The 21,908-nt window shown below is 34.7% G+C and overlaps 1 protein-coding gene and 1 pseudogene across 2 annotated transcripts in view; both read right to left on the reverse strand.

Moving 5' to 3' along the window:
- Positions 1-9,327, reverse strand: part of LOC148844128 (UPF0481 protein At3g47200-like) — a 31,288-nt gene extending 21,961 nt beyond the window's left edge. Inside the window, exon 1 of the mRNA XM_088959505.1 lies at positions 9,256-9,327. Coding sequence (XP_088815631.1) covers positions 9,256-9,327 — 72 coding nt within the window. The remainder of the gene's footprint in view (positions 1-9,255) is intronic.
- Positions 9,328-17,852: 8,525 nt separating this feature from the next.
- LOC148844129 (putative LRR receptor-like serine/threonine-protein kinase At4g37250) overlaps positions 17,853-21,908 on the reverse strand; it is a 28,749-nt pseudogene continuing 24,693 nt past the window's right edge. Inside the window, exons 5-7 of the transcript XR_016103701.1 lie at positions 19,024-19,582; positions 18,799-18,932; positions 17,853-18,285 (exon numbers count right to left, since the gene is read on the reverse strand). The product of XR_016103701.1 is annotated as a putative LRR receptor-like serine/threonine-protein kinase At4g37250 (transcript). The remainder of the gene's footprint in view (positions 18,286-18,798; positions 18,933-19,023; positions 19,583-21,908) is intronic.

A 21,908-nucleotide genomic window follows, 5' to 3' on the forward strand; every position in this document is an offset into this window, starting at 1 on the left:
CCGGGACCTTATTAGGAAGATCGTGTAGAAGCTTAAAACCCTGGCGAGGAGAAAGGTAATATGCCCGTCTCCCCCCAGGAAGAGAACCCGCCTATCTCTTGAGCATCAAGATAGAGGAGAATATCTCTAAGTCCAAGGGGAAGTTCTGCTCTCAAAAAAGGGAAACTGTCCCCACCAGGTTCCGAATAGAGTTCGGATGAAGTTGGCCAATGGTGACACCGAAGTGGTTTATGACTTTGACGAGAAGGGGATGGAAAGGAAGTCGCAACCCCGCAGCGAGCTGCTCTCGAAAAATCACGATCTCGTCAGGACCGTGTTCCCAAGGAAAGCTACTCGAAGGAATAAAATATGTATACCCCCCAGGAAGGTTGTAAGACATAAGTATGGATTGAAGCCCCTTAGGCGTCATGGTCGAAGGACCGAACCTGTCTAACATCCGACCTCGGCGGGAGGTAGATGCCAAACTGCCCGAAGCGGCTCGGCCTATTGGTTCATAGTCCTCAAGCTCCACCTCAGGATCACTGAGGCAGTCGGGGGACACGGCTCGGTTGGTGGAACCTACGTCGGCCCTACTCGAAGAATCGTCTGAGCTATCAAAGCTAGACATTGGGGAAAAGATGGATTCAGGAAAGTACTCACCGGAAAGTTTGAAAAACAAGCCAAAGAACCGTGAAGGCTATATAACCAGCCTTGACGCGAGCTGGAAAAGACTTGGACGCGAGCTGAAGGGTTGGACGTGAGCTCAGTAGACAAACCGCAGAAGTGACAAACCGGCTGGGGTCCCCCACTATTTATAGCTACAGTAACCAAGAATCGACCGTGCAGATCGAAGACGATCCGACGGTCCACGTTCTTACTGACCGCACGACCCTTAAGGTCGAGACGTGATTGGCGCACGTCTTTCCGAAAAAAGTGAAACGTCAGCGCACGTCTTTTTGAAACCGACATCGCTTCGACACGCGTCTTTCCGAAACTAACGCGCCGCACGTCTCCCTGACAGTCGCCCGTGCACGTACAGCAGTGGCACGCCTTTTTGAAATGACCCGCTGTCACGTCCCAGCGGCGCGAATTGGTTTGAAATTTAAAACGCGCGCTGTCACAACCATCAGCATTCTTGAGTAAGCACGTTTCCAGCCTTCTCGGAAACCGAAAGAACCCTAGCAAAAGCAACTCGCGCAGTGAAGATTCGAAGGACGGGATACACTTTGTAACAGCTCGGGATACACTTCGCCGAACTGACCCACTTTGTAACAGCTCGGGATACACTTCGCCGAACTGACCCACTTTGTAACAGCTTGGTATATACCTCGTCGAACTGGCCAACTTTGTAACAGCTCGGTATACACCTCGCCGAACTGACTTGCCCTATAAATACCTCCGAGCTCAAGACTTCGCCTCGCTCAGCACTTCGCATCACCTTCTAGGCACTAAAACCAAACAAGTCGTACCATGCTTGACACTAAGGAAGTCTGTGCCCAAGGGCGCCGTGCCTGACTGACTTGGGATCTGACGTTTGACGGCCGCACTCTAAACGGCCACCTGCCACCGCCACTGACACCGCCATCTCCAGTTAGAAAGACGGTTAGGCAGTGACGGTTCTGTCCCAGCAGAAAGGATGACGGCCGAATTGACAAGCACAAGGGTAATCATACCCGACCTGACAAGGGCCTCGGGGCGAGTGCACGAAGTGATTATAAGAGCCCCCTGCCCCCCCGACAGACAAGGTATGCAAACTTTGCGCTATCTGGTATTACCTTGCTTTTGAAGGATTCTAACTTGAGCTTCGGAGCCTCTACACCGGGCTCCCCCCGGAGCTTCCCCATCTCCTCCGTTTTAGGTTCCCTGCTACCCCGTTCAGAAGCAAGGCCGCAGACAGCTAAGACCGGCCGGATCGCGCTCCATCACTAAGCATTTAATTGTCTTTTTTCTTTGAAAAACCATGGGCATGAAGAAATATTTATCTTTCTAAAAAAAGATTATAAAAAAAAAGAAATTTTATCTCATGCTTTAATTTTTACAGGATAATATATAGTTGAGCAAATGAATAGGTTCTACCTGAAATCAAATGGAAACGGCCTTGAGCTAATCCTATCCAATCATTCAGTGGGTAGATTCCAAATTCTTGGAACCAATCCCTCAGTTAAGCTGGTTTCTAGGGTCTAGGGTTTGCCTTACTTGAACTGACATTGGTGGAACTGGCCTTGAAACTGAACCTATCTTCCAAAAAATACTAAAATTCTTTGAGAATGTAAATATATATTTGAACCCAAGCACATGGTTACAAAAAACCATGCTCTCACTTAACCACTGAGTCGCTTAGCTGATTTAATCATTTTTCTTTAACTTAATATTTGGGTATAATAAGTAATGTAATAGATAATATTTAATTCACCAAAAAAGATAATATTTATAAAATTTAAATTATAATAATAAATTTTGAATCATATTATTGTTATTATTATTATTATTATTATAAAAATCAAGTTTTTAAAAAACAAATTTCATTTTATTTAGGAGTAAAAAAAGCACAAATTTCAAAGAAAAACCCTAAAATCATCAAAGCCAAAATTGACCATGAAACAGATGCTGATGGGGTAGATTCCCGTTTCAAAATTCTCAAACCGATCCCTACAGGATAGGTTCCACATTTTGTTTGGAATTAAACTAAACCTTCCATGCTCAACGGATTGACCCAAAGCAAGTTTGCATCATTGTGACAAGTGACAGCTAACATACAACTGACATTAAAAGGCTAACAGAACATGACAAAGAAAAGGGAAATAAAAATCCCTACACTTTAAAGTACACTTTATTTTAGAACAATATTAGAAAGGTCAAATGGTTCATGGGTGGAGAGAAGATGTGGAAGATGTGCTGAGACCTGTAAGGCTGTTTATGTAATTACTTATACACCCCTGGGTTTTTAGTTAAATGCTGAGACTTTAAAGCTACAACTTTAAAGCTACATTTCTCCTGAGTCAAAGTTGCCAATGTCAATATGTTTATCAAAAAATAATAGGCCAAATTGAGGGCTGGGTTTTTAGGCTTTGTTTTACACTGTTTTAAGCATGGTTTTTGAGCAGCCGTTGATACGGATGGTCGGACTGTTTAGTCTGGGAATCGTCTAAAAAACCGGTTCCATTTTATTCAAATCCAGTTTTTGGCTAAAAATTATTGAATCAGTCAATGATTTGTTGATTCAAGTGGTCAAACCATTTGACCTATTTAATTAATGGTTTTTGATCATTTTTATCTTAATTTTTTTAATTTTTTATTTTTTATTAAAACAAACCTTTTGTTTGAATCGAACAGTCAAATTATCAACTTAGAAACCGGTGGTTAGAATGATTCCGATTCCGGATTATTTTTTAAAACATTAATTTTAGACTTAAACTTCGAATTAAATCCATTTAAATTTTGACCAAAGCTAAACCCGAACACAGCCCATGAACAGGTCTACTTGTTAAGTTCATTACGATCTCCTACTAACCTCTGCCCTTCCTACTAAATCATATGGTCACATCTATCCTAAATTCATCTGGCATCCCTCCCCTGTTTGACCCAAGTTTTATGCAATCAACATTTTATGTTTCTTTATCCTAAATTCATCTGGCATCCCTCCCCTGTTTGACCCAAGGAAAAAGTAGGGAAAGGAAAGGAAAGGCAAGGAAACCTTTACAAACCTTTACAAACTTTATATAGATTTTGATATCTTTATCTTCCTTTCCCTACCTTTTCCTTCAAACCAAACATAGCCTAAAGGAATCTAGATTAGCAGACTAAACATCTAGGTTTATGGTGGATCTAAGTTTTTCATACGGATCATGATGCATACAAAAGGAAGCTAATAAATTTTAAAGCATTATAAGACACAAGAAAAGAAGGGATGACGCCACCAACACATCTTAACATGCATTCATCAAATTGGCATCAATGACCAATTTTAGAATGGCTCAAAGTCCTTAAACCATATTACAAACTGTATCAAACGGTAATAAAATGGTTTAGTTTTCATGCCAAAACAATTTGGTTTGGTCTATAAATTTCTTAATTCATAATTTATTGGTGTGGTTTGGAATCTTCTCCAAACTGCTCTGAATTAAACCATGAACACCCTTAACTTAGATTATGATACTTTCTTGTAGGAGGCATAAAGGTGTAATCGTAATATATATATAAGGAGTAGACAATTGTTAGTAAAGCAATGGACTTTGAATTTTCTTGCGATTATTCAATGAAGAATTTCCATTCTTCCTATGTTGGCTTAATTTCTTTTCATTATAGCTTTTTTGAATGTGAATTGTTTAGTTGATTTCAAAACACAAGTTTGATCCTTCTTTGAACTATGTCTCTTAAAAGAGACAAGTGATTCACATCATAGAACAAGAAACCAACAAGACACAAGAATAAGTGGTGGCATTGAGATAAAAACAAGTCAAAGCACTTGCTCAAGAGCTAAGATCTCTTCACTCTCTCTCTCTGAAACGAAAGATGGCCACTCTGATGCAAATGCCTTCACTCATTCCTTATCATCATCCAGACAAACAACCAAATCAATTGTAGCCATGGGTGGTGGTGACTAGAGATGGTGGGTAAATATATATAAATTAGGGGAAACATAGAAAATAAAACTATGCATGTCAAACCAAGGTTTTTAAAACCGACCCAGACAACTAACCGATCAGGGGTCTGGTTCTCAAGTCGAACGGTCCGATTGTTCGAACTGAACGGACAACCGTTCTGACAAAAAAAAAAAAACAGTCAAAATTGTAGAATGATTCAAACGGTTTGACTGCCCGGGTCAATGGTTTGCTGAAAACCGGAACCAGTCACCTGACCAGTTCCCGATTTTTCCAATCTGACCGTCTGGTCCGGTCTGATTTTGAAAACAAAGTGTCAAACAAAAATTGCAAATAAGTAACAAATGATATATAGGAAATAATACAATAACAATTTAAATGAAACCATGCATTTCAGCAATAAAACAAAAATTAATTGTAAAAAGATAGAAAATGATAAAAAAATTTCAAAAAAATAAATAACATATTTCAGCCAAAAAATAGAAACTGCAGAAATTAATAAAATTTTCAAAAAAAGAACATAGCCAAAAGTAGTAGAAATTAAAAAATTATAAAAACCAATTTTTTTAGAATTAAAAATAATAAAAATCTATATCTATGCTAAATTAATGTGATGCCTATGGAGTTGCCACATAGCATGGATTATCTCCCTTTTTCCACTCCTTATCAAGAAACTAATTATCACCCACTTACTCCTAAATTATCTCTAACTATCTCTAATTCCTATTTATTTTCTAAATTATCTCTAATTCCTATTTATTATCTCCCCTACTTTTCATCTATATTTATCAAAATAAAGTTTCAATTAAAAAATTTAACACTTATTTAATTATTATAATGAAATCATGTAATGACTTTAAAAATTTTATTAAACACAAAAAAAATAATTATAAAATATTTAATAATTTTTATATTATTAATAATTATATATTTATGAAATTCATAATGAAATTATGTAACTAAAATATAAATTATAATTTTATGGATTACTAAATTTAATAACTAATTAATATTTTAAGAACATAAATAAAAAATTATACAAAGTTATTGAAATAATAAAAATTAAATTTAAAACATAAAATATTATTTAATTATTTAAATAACTAAATATATTCAATATTAAAATATTTAACATTACGTAATAACTTTAAAAGAAATAAAATCTAAATTCAAAAAATTTTAAATACTTTAAATATTCAAATAATGAAATATTTAAAAAACCAAATTTTAAATAGTTAAAATAACAAAATTATGTAATAACTTTAAAAAATTTCTTATGTCATAATATTTCAATTATTATAATTTTATATTTAGAAAATTAATAACAAAATTATGTAATAATAGTATAAATTATAATTTTCTAGATCAATATATTTGATAAATAATTAATATTTTAGGAAATTAAATAATGATATTATTTAAATACTTAAATATTATTGTCAATAACTAATTTTTGAATACTTTAAATATAAAAAAAAATAATAACTAAATCATATCTTATATATTGTTTCAAAAACAAAAAAAAAAGGATAAATAATAAAATTACGTTATAACTTTAAAAAAATATCAAAAGCAGAAAAATAATTATAATAGATTTAAAAATATTTGACAATAAGAATATAAGATATAATTAATTAAGAAAGTAACTAAATAATATTATAAATAACCAATTTTTAAATGTTTTAAATATCAAAACTTTTGATACTAAATTGTATTTTAAACGTTATTTAATAAAGATTAAATAACAAAGTTATGTAATGACTTTAAAAAAAATGATCAAAAACACAAAATTAATTATAATAGATTTAATAATATTTGGTAATAAGAATATAAATTATATATAATTGAAAAAAAAAGCTTTTAAGTTTTATTTAAATAGTGTAAGTAGATTAAAAAACATAGATGTATTGAAGCTTTTTATTAGTTATTTATTATATTTTTGTTATAAATATATTTTAAGTAATTGTGTTTTTTGTTATAAATTTTCAATATTTGTTGGAGATTAAACTATTGCTATTTGTTAGAGATTAAAGTATTAATTTAGCTGAAATTAGGAGTGTTCACTAAATCATATTTTAAACATTATTTAAAAAAATAGATTAAATAACAAAGGTATGTAATAACTTCAAACAATTATCAAAAATACAAAATTAATTATAATAGATTTAAGAATATTTGATAATTAGAATGTAAAATATAAATAATTAAAAAATTAAATAATATTTAAATAGTGAAAGTAGATTAAATAACTTAGAGGTATTGAAGCTTTTTATTAGTTATTTATTATATATTCATTATAAATATATTTTCAGTAATTGTGTATTTTCACTATAAATTTTCAATAATTATTGTAGATTAAACTATTGTTATTTGTTAGAAATAGACTATTAGTTTCGCTAAATTTAGGAATGTTCATTAAGCGATTCAATTCGGTTGCAGACTGATTGGCCAACCAAACAAATCTGGTCGGGTTGGGGAGTTGGTCACTCGAAATATGCCAACCATTAGTGAAAACTGACCAACTCGAGTTATATTAGTCAATGTTTTAGAAACCAACCCACTTTTGCATTTGGGTCATAATCACCTGTCCAATCGTCTAGGTCGAATGGGTCAAATCATTCCATATTATCATTGTATATATATTTAACTTTTGCTTAACAAAGTTCGTGCATCAACGAGTAGGGTTATTAGCTGGAATCGGAACTGACCCAACATAAAATGTTGAGGACCCGGACTCGGAACCGGACCGGGTAGGGTCTGTAATTTTTGGACTCGGAACCGAACCAATCGGTTCTTAGCACAATTAGGTTTGACCTAATAGACCCGGTTATAATAAATAAAAAATAAATATTTATGTTTAATATATATTATACATTATATATATATATAATGTATCGGGTCAAGTCTGAATTGGTTCGGGGCTAGGTGGAACTGGTTCCGAGCCAATAGTATTCAAGACCTTATATTTGGACCCAGAACCGACTCATCGGTTCCAGTTCCCTAAACCAAAACTAGCCCAATAGGCTAGGGTCCATTAGGTCAGACCCAACCCATTGGTATCCCTATGCATGGGTTCCCACTAAACCCATAACCAAGGTTAGGTGATGATTCAAGAGGATCAAATAGTCAGGTCAATGGCGGGTTGAAAACATTGGTATCGATTTGAGTCAATTTTTAGTTTGGTTGGTCAGTTCAAAAGATTTAAATTTAAAAAATTAAATTTAAAATGTTATAATAATATTATTAAAAGAATAAATTTAAAAGTTTAAATTTACAATATAAAATATTTTAGACTAAGAAATATGAGAATTTTCCCACATTCCTATATTAAAAAATATATATTTGAAATATAATATATATAGTCAAACCAAAACTAACCCGATTTGGCTGGGTTAGGAAATTGTTGAATCGAAGCCAACCAGAAATATTAAAAAGTGATCAACTTGGGTTGAGTTGGGTCAATTTGGTAAGTTTCATTGGTTTGATGAACAGTTCTAGCTGGAATTAAGTATTGCTTTTCTGTATACAAAAAAAAAATATTAAAAATAGTATATAAAAAATAAATAATTATTAATTATTTAAAAATTTTACTAAAATCTAATAATTAATTATTAATTATTTAAAAATTAAAATATAAAACAATTGTCTACTATTATGCATTTTTGTTATTTAACTTACGTTCGTGCATGCACGAGTCCCACTAGTAAAAATTTAAAAAAGGATTTTAAAAAACAGGAGGCCCCAATCTAACGCCATCGACTAGATCTAACAATCTCAAAATCTGGTGAGGTCACACAACTTTTAAAAAAGGAAGGTTGAGATGAAGATCAAGTACTCTCCTCCGTGGGCTCTACTCATCAAGATCAAGATCATTTCTTCAATATAATAACGCTAATATCATAGGGTGGAAGGATTTACCCATATGCATTTAATAAGTATGATACCTCTTGGATACCACGAAATTGATATAAGCCTGTTCACTTGTTTATATGATGCTAGAAATTTAGTATTAGTGCCATAACTATAAAACTATAACCTAATTGGCAATGTCCAACGATCGTATAGTATGTTCTGTTAATTAATAAAATGCCATCAAAATTCTAAATTTGATGTATTTTTTGTAAGTGTTTCAAATATTGGTTGTTACATTTTCATACATATTTTTAATTGTCTATATATTTATTGGAAATTTTTTTGTCAAAATGCATTAAATTATCTTTCTGAAAACTCTATCATATTCGTTTTTTGGATCAAGATGCCAGTTGCATGGCTTGCTGGTAAGGTCCCTAGCTGTTGTAGCAGTGACTTGGGATTGAATCCTGCTTTCACTGGGGTTAAGGGTCTTGGGTTTTGGGGGAGAGGCTACCCCTGCTGTGTAGCCCATTCCTATAAAAAAAAAAAAAAAAAAGGAGGATGATCAATAGACACCATATGAAGATCTCTAGCTCATTTTCTCTTTAAACTTTTCTATTAGTCTTCTTTAAAGGAAGAAAGCTTTCATACTTTAAATCAGTTCTCTAATATGCTTGTTTCATATATGGCTTATTAAAGTATAGTTGAAGATTGGAGGGCACAAATATTAGGGTCTTTACAAGAAAAGAAATCAAGGCATACTATAGAAATCATATTGTAATATACCATAAATCTCTAACAAGGTGATAACACAAAGGCATACCTGTAAGGATATAAATCCTTGATCACTGTTGGCAAGGACTTCGGATTTTCTGCCCACAAGAACTCTATCCATGTCTGCACACAACACACTACCCTCGTGTATTGGGAACATTTCCTTGTGAGGATGACGGTACAGGAAAATGGGGCTATAGCTACTGTACTTTAACTATGAACATCTAAACCGTAGCTAAAAGTTAGGCTATAACCACGGGCATCTTCCTATCCGTGGCGAAAAGTTGAGCTTTAGCTACGGTCATTCAGTCCGTAGTTAAAAGCAGATTGTCCGTGGCTAATAGCTACCTATAACCACGGTTTTTATGCGTCCATGGCTATAAGTTAAGCTGAGCTATTGCTATGGTTTTTTGTTCGTGGCTAAAAGTTATTTATAGCTATAACCACAGATTTTAGTTATCAGTGGTTATAACTATGAAATTGATAACTACAACAATCTTATTCGTGGCTAAATAGCAGTTGTCTGTGGCTAAAAACTATTTATAACTATAACCACAAATTTTAGTTATGAGTACATATAAGTACATATAAGTATGATACCATAAATGTTAGAAATTATTATATAATTTTTCATGTGATGTATGAATAAAATAGGTGTTGCATTATGGTGGCATTCTTAATTGTCATTATTTTACTATTTTATTTGGAATATAGCCATAGTTTTTCCATAGATTGAAACAATTAGCTATAGTTTTCTAAGAAATTTTGGGCATATATTGCATCTTTTAGCCACGGTTTGTCAAAAAACCGTAGCTATAGGTTAGATTATTTAACTACAATTTTAGCAAAAAAAATCGTGGCTATAAGTTAGTGCATTTAGCTACGGTTTTATAGCAAACCGTAGCTATAAATAGAAGAATTATAGTTACGGTTTTGTAAAAATCTGTGGTTATAGATTTGGATATATAACTACTGACAATATAAAAATTGTAGTTATATACATCTTTTAGCTACGGTTCAGCCCGTGGCTAAAGGTTCATATGGTATGCTTTTGCCCTTTAGCTACGGACAAATACCGTAGCTATAGATAGGTTATAGCCATGGATTAATTGAACCGTAGCCATAGGCTATAGCCACTCGAACATAGGCTACGGTTTTCTGTCCGTAGCTAAACCGTAGCTATAGGTCTATAGCTACAGTTTTGTTGACCTTTAGCCACGGTTTTATCTGTAGCTAAAGACCATATTTCTTGTAGTGAGATTTTTTCCATGTGTGATTGCAATGTTTTGTGGGTAAACGTGGACAGAGTTTTAGTGGGCAGCAGATCTGAACTCTATTGCTAAAAGAGAGTCTGTACATCTATAATAAGTACAAGAACAGAAAAGGAGAAAAAAAAAATAGACCTGTTTATATCTAAACACATTTCAAGAGGGTGGAGAGAGAGACCTGCAATGGGGAAGATGTTTGCTTGCAATAAGAGTAGAGTAAGGCAAAAAGAGCTCACGATCATTTATTCTGCTTTCATATAAGAAAGTGAATCAAAGGTCTATCAGTTTCCATATTTAAAGAGGAAACAAAATTGCAAACAAAAAGATGCATAGGTTGGAGTAACAATTTTTTTCTCAACGATTCTATTTCTAAAAACTATGTTATGTGTATAGCTTAAGGCGAAGAGATGATTTGCTAAACTGGTCAACTTCATTTAATTACAAAAAATGAAGAAAAAAAAAAAAACAAATCAACTTCATTTAACTGTGTGCACTAAGAAATATATCTTTTCTCTAAACACTAATTAAGAGAGGGAAATCTCACCTGTTGCTTTAATTTATATGCACTAGTTAGTGCGTCAACTCAGATGTGGATCCATGTGGCACGAAGACTTTTATAGAGCATGCATGACAAAGAAAGGAATTCAAAATAAAAGAACTGAACATGCCAGTACTCATGTCATTAACTAATGCAAGGGATTTGTTAAGCAAATTTTGAAGCAGGAGCATTTGTGACAGACTCAACTTTGGTCAAACCATCGGCTTGAGTCCAATTAAGGGTGTAAATGGACCGGTTTTGGATTGGACCCCGTTTAATCTAAAATCAATTTGGACGGACCAATAATACATTGGATTGGATCAATCCAGTCCAAAATATTTATTAGATTGGACCTTGTCTGTTCGTAAAAAAATTATATTGGATTGAGTTGGATTAGGCCAATAATATCTGGTTCATTGATACAAGATAAGAAAATATGTGTCAATGAATTGGGTTTGAGTTGAAACCAATCTAAATCAAAATGAATTTGAACAGATTGAACGGTCTAGACATTGAATTGGACCGGTCCAAAACATTCATTGGATTGAATTGGACCTGGTCCATTTATAATGGACTCACATTGGACTGGATCGGATTGGACCAAATCCAGTCCAATATAATGGATCCTGTGATTTCTACAAATGAGTGGAAAATGTGAAAGGGAATGGAATCAAAGCTTTTTATTCCAAAAATAGCCCTAAGATCCAATTCTCGTATGAACATTTTAGAAATAAAACATTGGGACAATCTTGACATTTTCTTTTTTTAATTTCTTTTGATTTCTTTTTTTTTTCTTATTTTTGGGGTTCATTGGCATATACAATGGGGTAAGCCATCCCATACACATAACCCCTGATGGAAGCGAGACTTGATCACAAACCTCTAATGGAACGAGACAGCTACGGTACAATGGATGTCAGGCTCAAAAACATCATTTCCTTCTCCGGTAAGAAAATTAGTGATTAACAATTGATGTTTTAGTAATACACAAGCTATATAAGATATATTTTAACTGTTGAAACCTTATCCAACTATATGGGCTCGACTACATGATTCCTGTCTCAAAAGGGTATAAATAAAACTTGTAAGTTAATTCTAGATCTCCTGCCAAAAAAATACTTCCAACACCCTACATCTGACTCTACACATCTCACATATGGCAATCCCAGTTTTATGGTTAAGTCTCACATATGGCAATCCCAGTTTTATTGGCAAGAGATCCTAACTCCATAAAAATCCCCACCTACAACTGCTTTAATACATGATAATTGTTTAGACACCTAACACAAGTTTTGTCTCTATCCCTAAAATAAATTTTCAGTTGCCAATAATCATAGTTTCTTGAGAGAGCCAATAATCATAGTTGATATGGTCAATTGGTGTAATAGTCCATCCGATTGGTTTTTCTTGCCTATTCTAATTTTTCTTTAATTTCTTCAGGTTATAAAGTGTAGGTGTTCATAAGTGACTTCAATTGTTTAGGAGAGGGTGCTAGTGGTACAGTACAGTGAGGATTCTGGAATAATAAATATGTTATGTTGTGTTTTAATTTCTTTAACTGTTACCCTGCAGTGTGCGTTTTGTATATACATCAGAGATAAGGAGTGTTGGGTCTTGAATCACTACCATGGAGGAAGTGCATCGATCAGTCTAAGACAGTTTGAAATGCATTGGTTGTAGCTAGTAGTGATAGAGGTTGTATTATTATTACTTATTACTGGTTATTGTGTGAATGTGTGCATACTTTTGTACTACAAGGTTTGATTTGAAGATAATGGGGTTAATAAGCCTCATATGTATTTTACTATACAAACCCAAATTAAATCCGTTTGATCATGTTTCTATGCACTTCTAATTCAGTACCTCTTCCCTGCATTCAGTCAGAATAATCTTCATGATCCACCATCCATCCAATACAATTTAATGTGTATGTCTTTTGCTGCATGCCAATGCCATGGGGATTCATTCAGTGATTCATTATTCATTTGGCACCTTAAAATTAACTTGGAGTTGACTGTGATCATTTATGTTCTTAGTTTGTTGAATATCTGTAGCATATATATGGACAAGAAAACAGTAAGGGAGAAATATTAATTCTTTTCTATTAAAAGATAACATCCATGTGACGATTGATGAATTTTGGTGGAAACCCTTTTCTATGGTGTCAACCCTCAATTTTCTATCATGAAATAATGGAACAAGTTTCCAAAACAAGTTTCCAACTCAAATGCGATTTTATTTCAAATATCAGGGATGTGCTTTTTACTACCTGTAATAGATATATACTGATTTATCTTTTAAAATCACCTTTAATTTAAACCTTGCTTTGAACCTTGGTTATAATACATGCATACCAAAACATGTAGTACTATTTACAATAAATTTAACTGAGTCAACATTTAATTTTAACATCTTGGAATGCCAACAACCATTTGGCTTCCGGTTCATGGTCCAATAGCTGATCTTGGGGTGTAACAATTCAGCTGAAATTACTGGAAATAGTGTCGAAGTGTTTTAATATCATACAAGATTTCTCCATAGATGAACCCTAGATAGCTACTATCAGCAGTATCAATTCAATAAATGTCATTTTTCATGCCACAATTTTAAAGAATTAAACACCCCTTATGCATTGTTGTACTACCTCAGGCACTGATGGGCTGACACAATATGGTCTAATTAATTGGAAATCTCACGCCCGTTTTGAGGGATATTGATAACAGAGTTGCAATATTTCACCCTAAGCAGATGGACCAGCTCCTCTTGAAATCTCCTCCAATCACCCAAGGTAAAGAGGTCCCCACCTCTGGCTTCAGCTAGATCCTCCCACAATCTCTCTCTCTCTCTGAATTTACAGTTCGGTCATAGACATTTGTGAGCTGTCCCTGGAAGCCCCCCTCAAACTCCAGAACCACTGAGACTGAAAACTCCCCAACATGAGAAGAAACCAGTTTGCATTTTGAAGAATTCCAAAGGATTAAGAGCCCCCTGTTGTCCCTCTAGCTGATTTAGTCACCCACCTCACTTGGCCTTGACCCCAAACACTTCTGATTACACCTGCATCTACTGCCTCCAATTTTGTTTCCTGAAAGAACAGTACGTCCGACTCCAACCTTCTTAGCAAATTGCAAATCACCAACCTTCTCCTACCTGACCTCAGACCCCTTACATTCCACGAAAGTACTTTTAGTTCCATCTGCTAACAATACAGAAAACCCCCATTCAGGACCTTAAACTGTACTTCTAGATTATGATTGGTTGGACGTTGAACCATTCCCTCTACAGGCTAAGTCACTACATTATTGATATTAGAGAGTGAAATCCTCCTCAAAAGGATGAACCCATTACCCATATTTCTGAAGGATTTCAAAATCTGCAGGTACTTCGGAGCTCTGGAAAGCTATTTGTTATATGCTTAAAGGTTAGTTCTTGGTGTTAATTTTCACTTGATCATTCAGGCTCTGATACCATCTCAAAGAACCACTAAACATAAAAGCTTAAGCTGTTAGGTGAGGTCCTTGAATAGGATTTTACTGTCTAACATAATCCTTCAACATTATGATCATCAAGCATTTTAGATAGAGCAAACATACAACAGAAATAGTAACTTTAAGAAAGTACAGTAATACGACTATACTTGTCCAATGGGTTAAATGGAATCAAGACTACAGATTTTACATTAGGAACCCAAGAAAAGGGTCATGATTCACATCTATTCCTAAAACCCATTAAGAAAGAAATACATTAGAACAGTTTTGACAACAGAGCTGCAAGGAACAGTTATAATTCAAATTTCCCTCCTAATTAACAAGAAAACAATGATTGAAACAACAAAAATGGTAATCATATAAGTAATACACAAGTACAAACTATAACTGTGTTCATAATTTAATAATGGATATGTTAATCATATACACAACCCCATATAATTCACAGATAAGGAAAGTTGATATGAACTGAGTGCAATAAACAACATCCAACCCCCCAATACTACCCCCATCCCACCTCTACCATAAAATAAAAAATAAATAAAAAAAAAACATTTGAAGGGTGGAGAGGGGGAATCGGATGGGGTAAACATGATTGATAAATTTAGATAGAAGATAATCCCAATATAAACACCAAATAAACTTATTTATATTGTGGGTTGATCCATAAACACCTCTATAAATAAAAATTACATCACCTTTTTTTTCTATCAATGATATTATATAACCTTTTTACTTACAATATTAATGGAAATCAGTTTGGATATATGAATTTTGAAGCTAGCAGACTACAAGGATTCAGATAAAACATGGATAGAAATAAATCCAAGAATTCCATTTGAATCCCCCACTTCACAGATTGCCTTTATTGTCTAATAAGGGCTAATCCAATCATTTATTTTCCAATAGAGAGGTTTTGAAAACAAGATATTCTTGATTTTCTTGCCACATGCAACATAATGGAGAAGCTAAAAGGGACAGTTAATAATAAAGATTTTACATTTCCTAAAGACATGAATGGTAAGAAAATAGAAACAACCCTCTGAGTTATGCAGAATCACATTGTCCTTAAATCAGATTTCGCCCCCTATAGTACACACAACTGATACAGCAAGGTTTGGGCACACCACCTCTAGTTTCAATAGTTGTACGATGCAATGGATAAAATTGCACTGTAATTTGTTAAGGTATGTAAGGGGATGAGGGCAGCACAGTGCATGAGGCTCCCGCAAATACGGGGTCTGGGGAGGGACAGATGTACACATCCTTATCCGTGCACATATCAAGAGTCTGTTTCCAAGATTTAAACACTGACCACCCAGATCCCAATGGAGCAACCAGAACGTTGAGCCAAGGCCCACTGCAATTTTGACAATTAGAAAGGAATCCCCATCCAAATTAAAACCAATCAACATTAATCTGGACAGTTACAAAATAGTTCATCCAACTAAGGTAAACAATTAACCAAACATAATGCATAAGACAAATAAGCAATTCTACAATTGCAAACTTGATTTATAACAGACAAGAAAATAAAAATTAATTAATTAATTAATGATAATGGACCCAGGCCCTAGCATATGTATACTTCCATTTCTCTATCGGAACTGCAAACTCCTTGGCCCAACTACTTATTAGTTCTCTCCCGCACCATCTCCTATCCAATGTGGTGGGGTTGGGGGGAGGTAAATATAAAATGCCAAGGTTAAGAAGAGTGGTGGGGTTGGGAGGTAGGTAAATATAAAATGTTAACATTTTCGAATCTTAAAACTAAACAAAACACAACAAAATTTCATTGAATCATAAAAAGAATAAAGCACAGTATGATTCAGGAAAATAATCATTTCACTCTAATCAAGGTGAAAGAAAGTCTGGGTCAACACAGTACTGGTTCTATATTTACCCATTCCTTTGGCCCTCTCTACTACATCCAAACATGCACAATAACACCGGATATCAGGTTGGCAAAACAACATTCAAAGTTTATGACAAATATATTTGAGAATCAGATATATTTGGTGTATAAACAACACCAAATTTATTTCTTTGGTGTAAATGGTTATTTATTTTAAAGACATCTAAATCTACCATATTGTTGATCCAAATACGTGTGGGGACACCCATTCACAGTTTACAAATTAAAATATCTCATGCTCAGTGTCCCATAGAGATGCGTTATGTGCAAATGAATCAAATGGATCCTTAATGCTTTTGGTTGGATTATGTGGTTTTTGCCCAAAATTTTTGTTGTTGGATCAAGCCAAGCCTCTCTCATCCATGCAAAGAAACCAGTAACCATAAGGAAGAAGAAAGCTCAATATTCTGCCATAATTCCTTTCGCTTCCTTGTTGCACCGCTAAATGCAGAAGGAGATAAAAGGGAGAGGTTATAACAAGCAGTCAAAGAATTGTTTTCTGGTACTTGTTCTCCTTGTTCAAGTGATGTGGCAGGTTTCTCTTCCCACTTCTGCAAGTTATACAACAGAAGTCCTTGTTCTTGGATTGGTTCATCGACACAGGAAGCCTCCATTGAATCTCCCTTGCACTGCTCATTCCAGTATGTGTGTATCCAGTTCACAGGACTCAGAATATTCCACTACATAGTACCCTTCACTAAATCAGGTACATTGAATTATTCATACAGAATGAATGTAATACAAGCTATTTCTTTTAAGCATTTTAGTTTAATTTTTTCTTGGTTTTAGAGGAATTTGGTTCTGGGTATTTCTCAAATCAGCTGGTTAATGTATTAACTTATATCGCAGAGTGTTGCAGCCATTGTGTTTGGAGATGTATCAGAATCAAGGCTCTACCCATTGACAAAGAGGAGATCCAAAGGGGCTATTCCCATAGCAGCAAATTACAGGCTCATTGATGTGGTTATGAGCAACTGAATAAACAACAATATAACCAAGATATATGCTCTAACGGAATTCAACTCCACCTCGCTTAATTCTCACCTCTCCAGAGCTTATTTGGAGTTGGTCTGTGGAAAGATGGGTTTGTTGAAGTTATAGCTGCATATCAGAGCTCTGAAGAAAAAGACTAGTTTCGGGTTAATTTGCACCTATGACAATGAGAAAACAATTTTCTCCATTCAATTTAGTCCTATTTTTTATCTATTTTACTGGGTTTTCATCTTGTCTTCTTCAGCCTACGGTTTCATTGTTTTTGTATGATTTATGGATTTGAAACTTCTTTTCTAATTCAGGGAACTGCTGATGCTGTTAGAAGATGATTGTGGGTGTTGGAAGAATATCCAGTAGATTAGTTTAGGATCCTCCCTGGTCACCATCTCTACAACATGAACTACCAGAGACTAATAAAGGCTCACAGGAGCAGCAATGCTGATATAATTTAATTTTTGGATCACATTAATTGAGAAAATAAGAAACCCAAAGATTTTGGTTCTTCAGGTTATAAAGTGTAGGTGTTCATAAGTGACTTCAATTGTTTAGGAGAGAGTGCTAGTGGTACAGCACAGAGAGGATATATTTTGCTGCAATCATGTCCACATATTTGTTCAAATACTCAGCTAGGTTCCTCCCAGTATGGAAATTATCATGTTTATGCAACATTGTTCGTACTCCTTTTGAACTAAAGGGTAAGTAAAACAAGTGAGCTTTTCTGGGGTCCTTCCCAACAAATTGTCTGCTTGCTTCCATCAACTTCATAAACCAACCTTCAGAAGCATAAATTCCTTTCAGTTTTGGCTGATGGAATATTGGTTTTTCACCGTCCATGTAAACATAGACATTGAGCATGCGTTCCATTAATCCATAACTCCTGCATAAAAGAGCATTGGAAAAAAATTAATATCTTAAAATCTTGATATCCAGAATGCCTAATAGAGTTCCAAAATACATATACCACCGCTCAGACATGTAGGGGGCGTTCTACAACGTGAATTGTTTTTCTTGTTGCCGGTTCCAAAAACAAATCAAAATCATCAAATCTGAAAATAGATTGTTTCTCAGAACAAAAACACAAAAAACATGTTCTTGGTTGTGTTTTCTGTTTTGGAAACTGAAACCAAAAACATGTTTTTATCTGATTATTCAACTTTATGCTCCTTAAATCATATAATTTATATACTAAAAAATTTGCTTTTGTTTTAAAAATCAACATTTTGTTGGTTCCAAAAACATGTACTATTTTTTGAAATAAAACCAACTTGTTTTTCCTTTCAAAAACAAAAACAGACTTCAAGAACATGTTTTTGTTTTTTTGCTGATGTGGTGATTCCAAAAACAAATGAAAACAAAAACATTCATGTTGTAGAACGCTCTCGTAGATTACCTTTTAAACATAGTGAGGTTGCAAAAAACAGAAGCATGAAGTTGTGGATTGTTCCTTATAATTGGAGCCCTCTCAATCTGTGATTTTGCAGATAGAAGTTCCCTATCACGGACTGAAAGCTGTTGTTCCTTCAACTACAGAATGAAAGAAAATCAAGATAGGAAGTCAACTTTCAATTCAAAAACACTGAACTATCTTAAAAGATCTCAAAATTCAAATCCATACCATTGACTTGGAGGAAACACGACTATTTAATAATAATTGGTCATTTGGGAGATTGAGATTGGTGGCATCTCCCCCCTCCTCTTCTTTATGTTGTTACTGGTAATTGTAGAACTATTGTTTGAAGTGTTTGAGTCTGCATCCATGTTTCTAACAAGGTCCAAGTTATGGAAAGAAGGTGATGGTAGTAACAAATTAGGCAGGGGAGATCCCACACTAGTATTCAGATTTCCAAATTTCTCCAATGCCGAACCAGTATCTGATTTTGAAGTATCATTGGATAACAAATCAATTGGTTTCTTACCTTCTTCCAGTGAAATGAAAACCTCAGGTTCTCCCGTTCTTTCTAATGTAGAAACACTTCCTGAACCATTTTTATAAATTTTGGAATTCATAATCAGGGGTTCAGATTTTCCAAATGGTGGCTCATCATATGTGTTATCAACATCATCTAATTCTGAATTATATTCTTGGCCCAGAGCCTCTTCTCATGCGCATAATCATTCTCTGGATTCTCATCTGATTCTTTCGTATTCTGAGTTCCCTTCTGCATAACTGAGCCCTTGACCACTCCAAACACAAAGACGAGTAAGTGAAATTTGAATCATTTGAGGGGGTCAAGTTACCAATTATGCCATGTGTAGAAGATGAATCCCCTGTTTTAAAATTGCTTCTTCCAAGTAATGGACTCTTAATAGCTGGTAGTATAGAGAACAAAACATATCTATAGGAAAGGGATAGAAACTGAAGCACCAAAGAAGCTGAACCTATTATAAGCACCACCAGAATCAATCTCCTAGATTCCACCTGCCATGGTCTTTAGACTAGGAAATTATAAGCCATATCATGATAAGAACAATTAAATGCCCAACAAATTAACAAACCAGTCAATCTGCGAGGAGCCCAAGCCACTATGGTTTCTCTTGGCCTGTAAAGTTAGCCAAAGCTCTATATCATTACAAGGAAAACTGTTAATTCAGAGCTTGCCTTAAAGACAACAATGTAAACATATTAACCAATTGCCAAGCCCCAAAATCTTGGAGGCCTAGATTGGCAATGCAGTTTCATTTGCAGGTGTGTAAAAGATTTTGAGTGCAAATTTTTTATTTACTTTTTATTTCAGTTTTCACCTTAATTTGTTTATTTGCATTGCAGAAAGTAAAATAACCCAAGTAAAACCAACAGCAAAGTTGAACCAACCTAAATTTGCATTCTCATTTGCATTCGCATTAGTGCAAATGAAATTAGTTTTAAATAACTGAAGAAAGAACGGTATGACTCATCCAACATGAATTTGACGAAATTTGAAGCTTTTTTACAGTAATTTTATGATAAAATCTACAGATAAAGCTTGTAAAAAACTGAAATCAAGAAAAGTTGATTAAACAAAACCTACAGTTCCGAGATTTGGAGAATACATTACGGCTTTCTATCCTTGCACGAAGAGCAGAGCAGGGGCAGCTCAACCTGGATGGGAATGAACCTACGACTTTCTGAAAGAAACCCAGACAGAAGTTGAAGTTTTGTACCAATATTCCTTCTGCAGATTTAACAAAGCACTGTTTCTGAACGAAATTATACTGGCTAAAGCACGGTTAACCTAGATTAGATCATCTGGGGCAGATTCACAATATTATTATAATATTTATTGAAAGAGTGACAATTGCACGATATTCAAACACAGAATGTTCGTCTCCCAATTGTCACCCAACTTGCTGCTCTGTCTCCCAGATGTCATCATTCTCAGAGAAATGAATGAAATGGTAGTACTTCCTCTGAACACTCCATTCTCTTGTGATCCTATTTCCTTACAGTCTTCCTCTTTTGTCTGCACTTTGATGCTTGGAACCGTATCAGATAGGCCATGTGTGTAAACCATTCACCTGTACTTCATAGATTTCGAAGTAGTGATTGGGTTCTATAAACTAGACGGGTTTATTTGTTTACAGAACCATCTTTACCAAAGAAATTAGATGTGCTGACATGAAGGGAAATATTCACACAAACAATAGATTCATATTAAAACATGTTGATTTCTGACTCCATTAATCCTAAAATTCTGCCGCCTAAATAGGCAGTTCTGGGCGCTAAGCCTTGTTTTCGAAGTGGTTTCTGCCAAGAAACTGGTAATCAACAGTTACCAGACTATATGCCATATGAGTGCAAGTGGGTAGGGGTTCCATCTTCACCTGTTTCCTTTCTGCCATTCCCTCCTTTCCCTATAAGATTCTCCTCAGCGAAACAATTAGTAGCAACCAATATCTATGAGTAGGGTATCTTAGGCCGCATTGGAGGATAATGAAGTGGGTATTGGTCCTTCAAGCTTGTTCATCCCCATCTAGAGTTGCCTTAGATTCGGAAGGCCAACACCCATGTTGAATGGTAGCTTCCCGACAAGGCTATTCTGTGTTACAAAGATATTCTTCAGAGGAGATGTTGAAAATGGAATGAGGGATCTCATTAGTAGGCTGGTTAACAGAGATCTGAAGAGTGACCAGGTTCCTAAGATGACCCAACTCATTGGGAATTCTACCTACTAATTCGTTTTGTGAAAGGCCGAGCAAAATAAGAGGAGAGATTTCAGAGAGGCGTTGACAGAGAAGAGAAGGGCGGAGGTAGAGGTGTAAATCGGCCCGGGCCGTGCCAGGCCCGCCTGGAATTATAGGTCAACGGGCCGGTACGGTACGACCGAGCGGGCCGTACAGTCCGCAGCCCACGGGCTGGTACGGCCCAGCACTGCCCGGCATGGCCTATAAATTTATATTTTATATATATTATAATTATATAATATATTAATAATATAAATATTTTTTTAATTTTATTATACTAATTTATTTAATTATAATATATATAAGCAATTTTATTCACAAAATTCATATAAAATTAAA

The sequence above is a fragment of the Nelumbo lutea genome, chromosome 8, assembly GCF_056320005.1.
Source record: "Nelumbo lutea isolate HS-2025 chromosome 8, American lotus-T2T, whole genome shotgun sequence".
NCBI classification, from domain to species: domain Eukaryota; kingdom Viridiplantae; phylum Streptophyta; class Magnoliopsida; order Proteales; family Nelumbonaceae; genus Nelumbo; species Nelumbo lutea.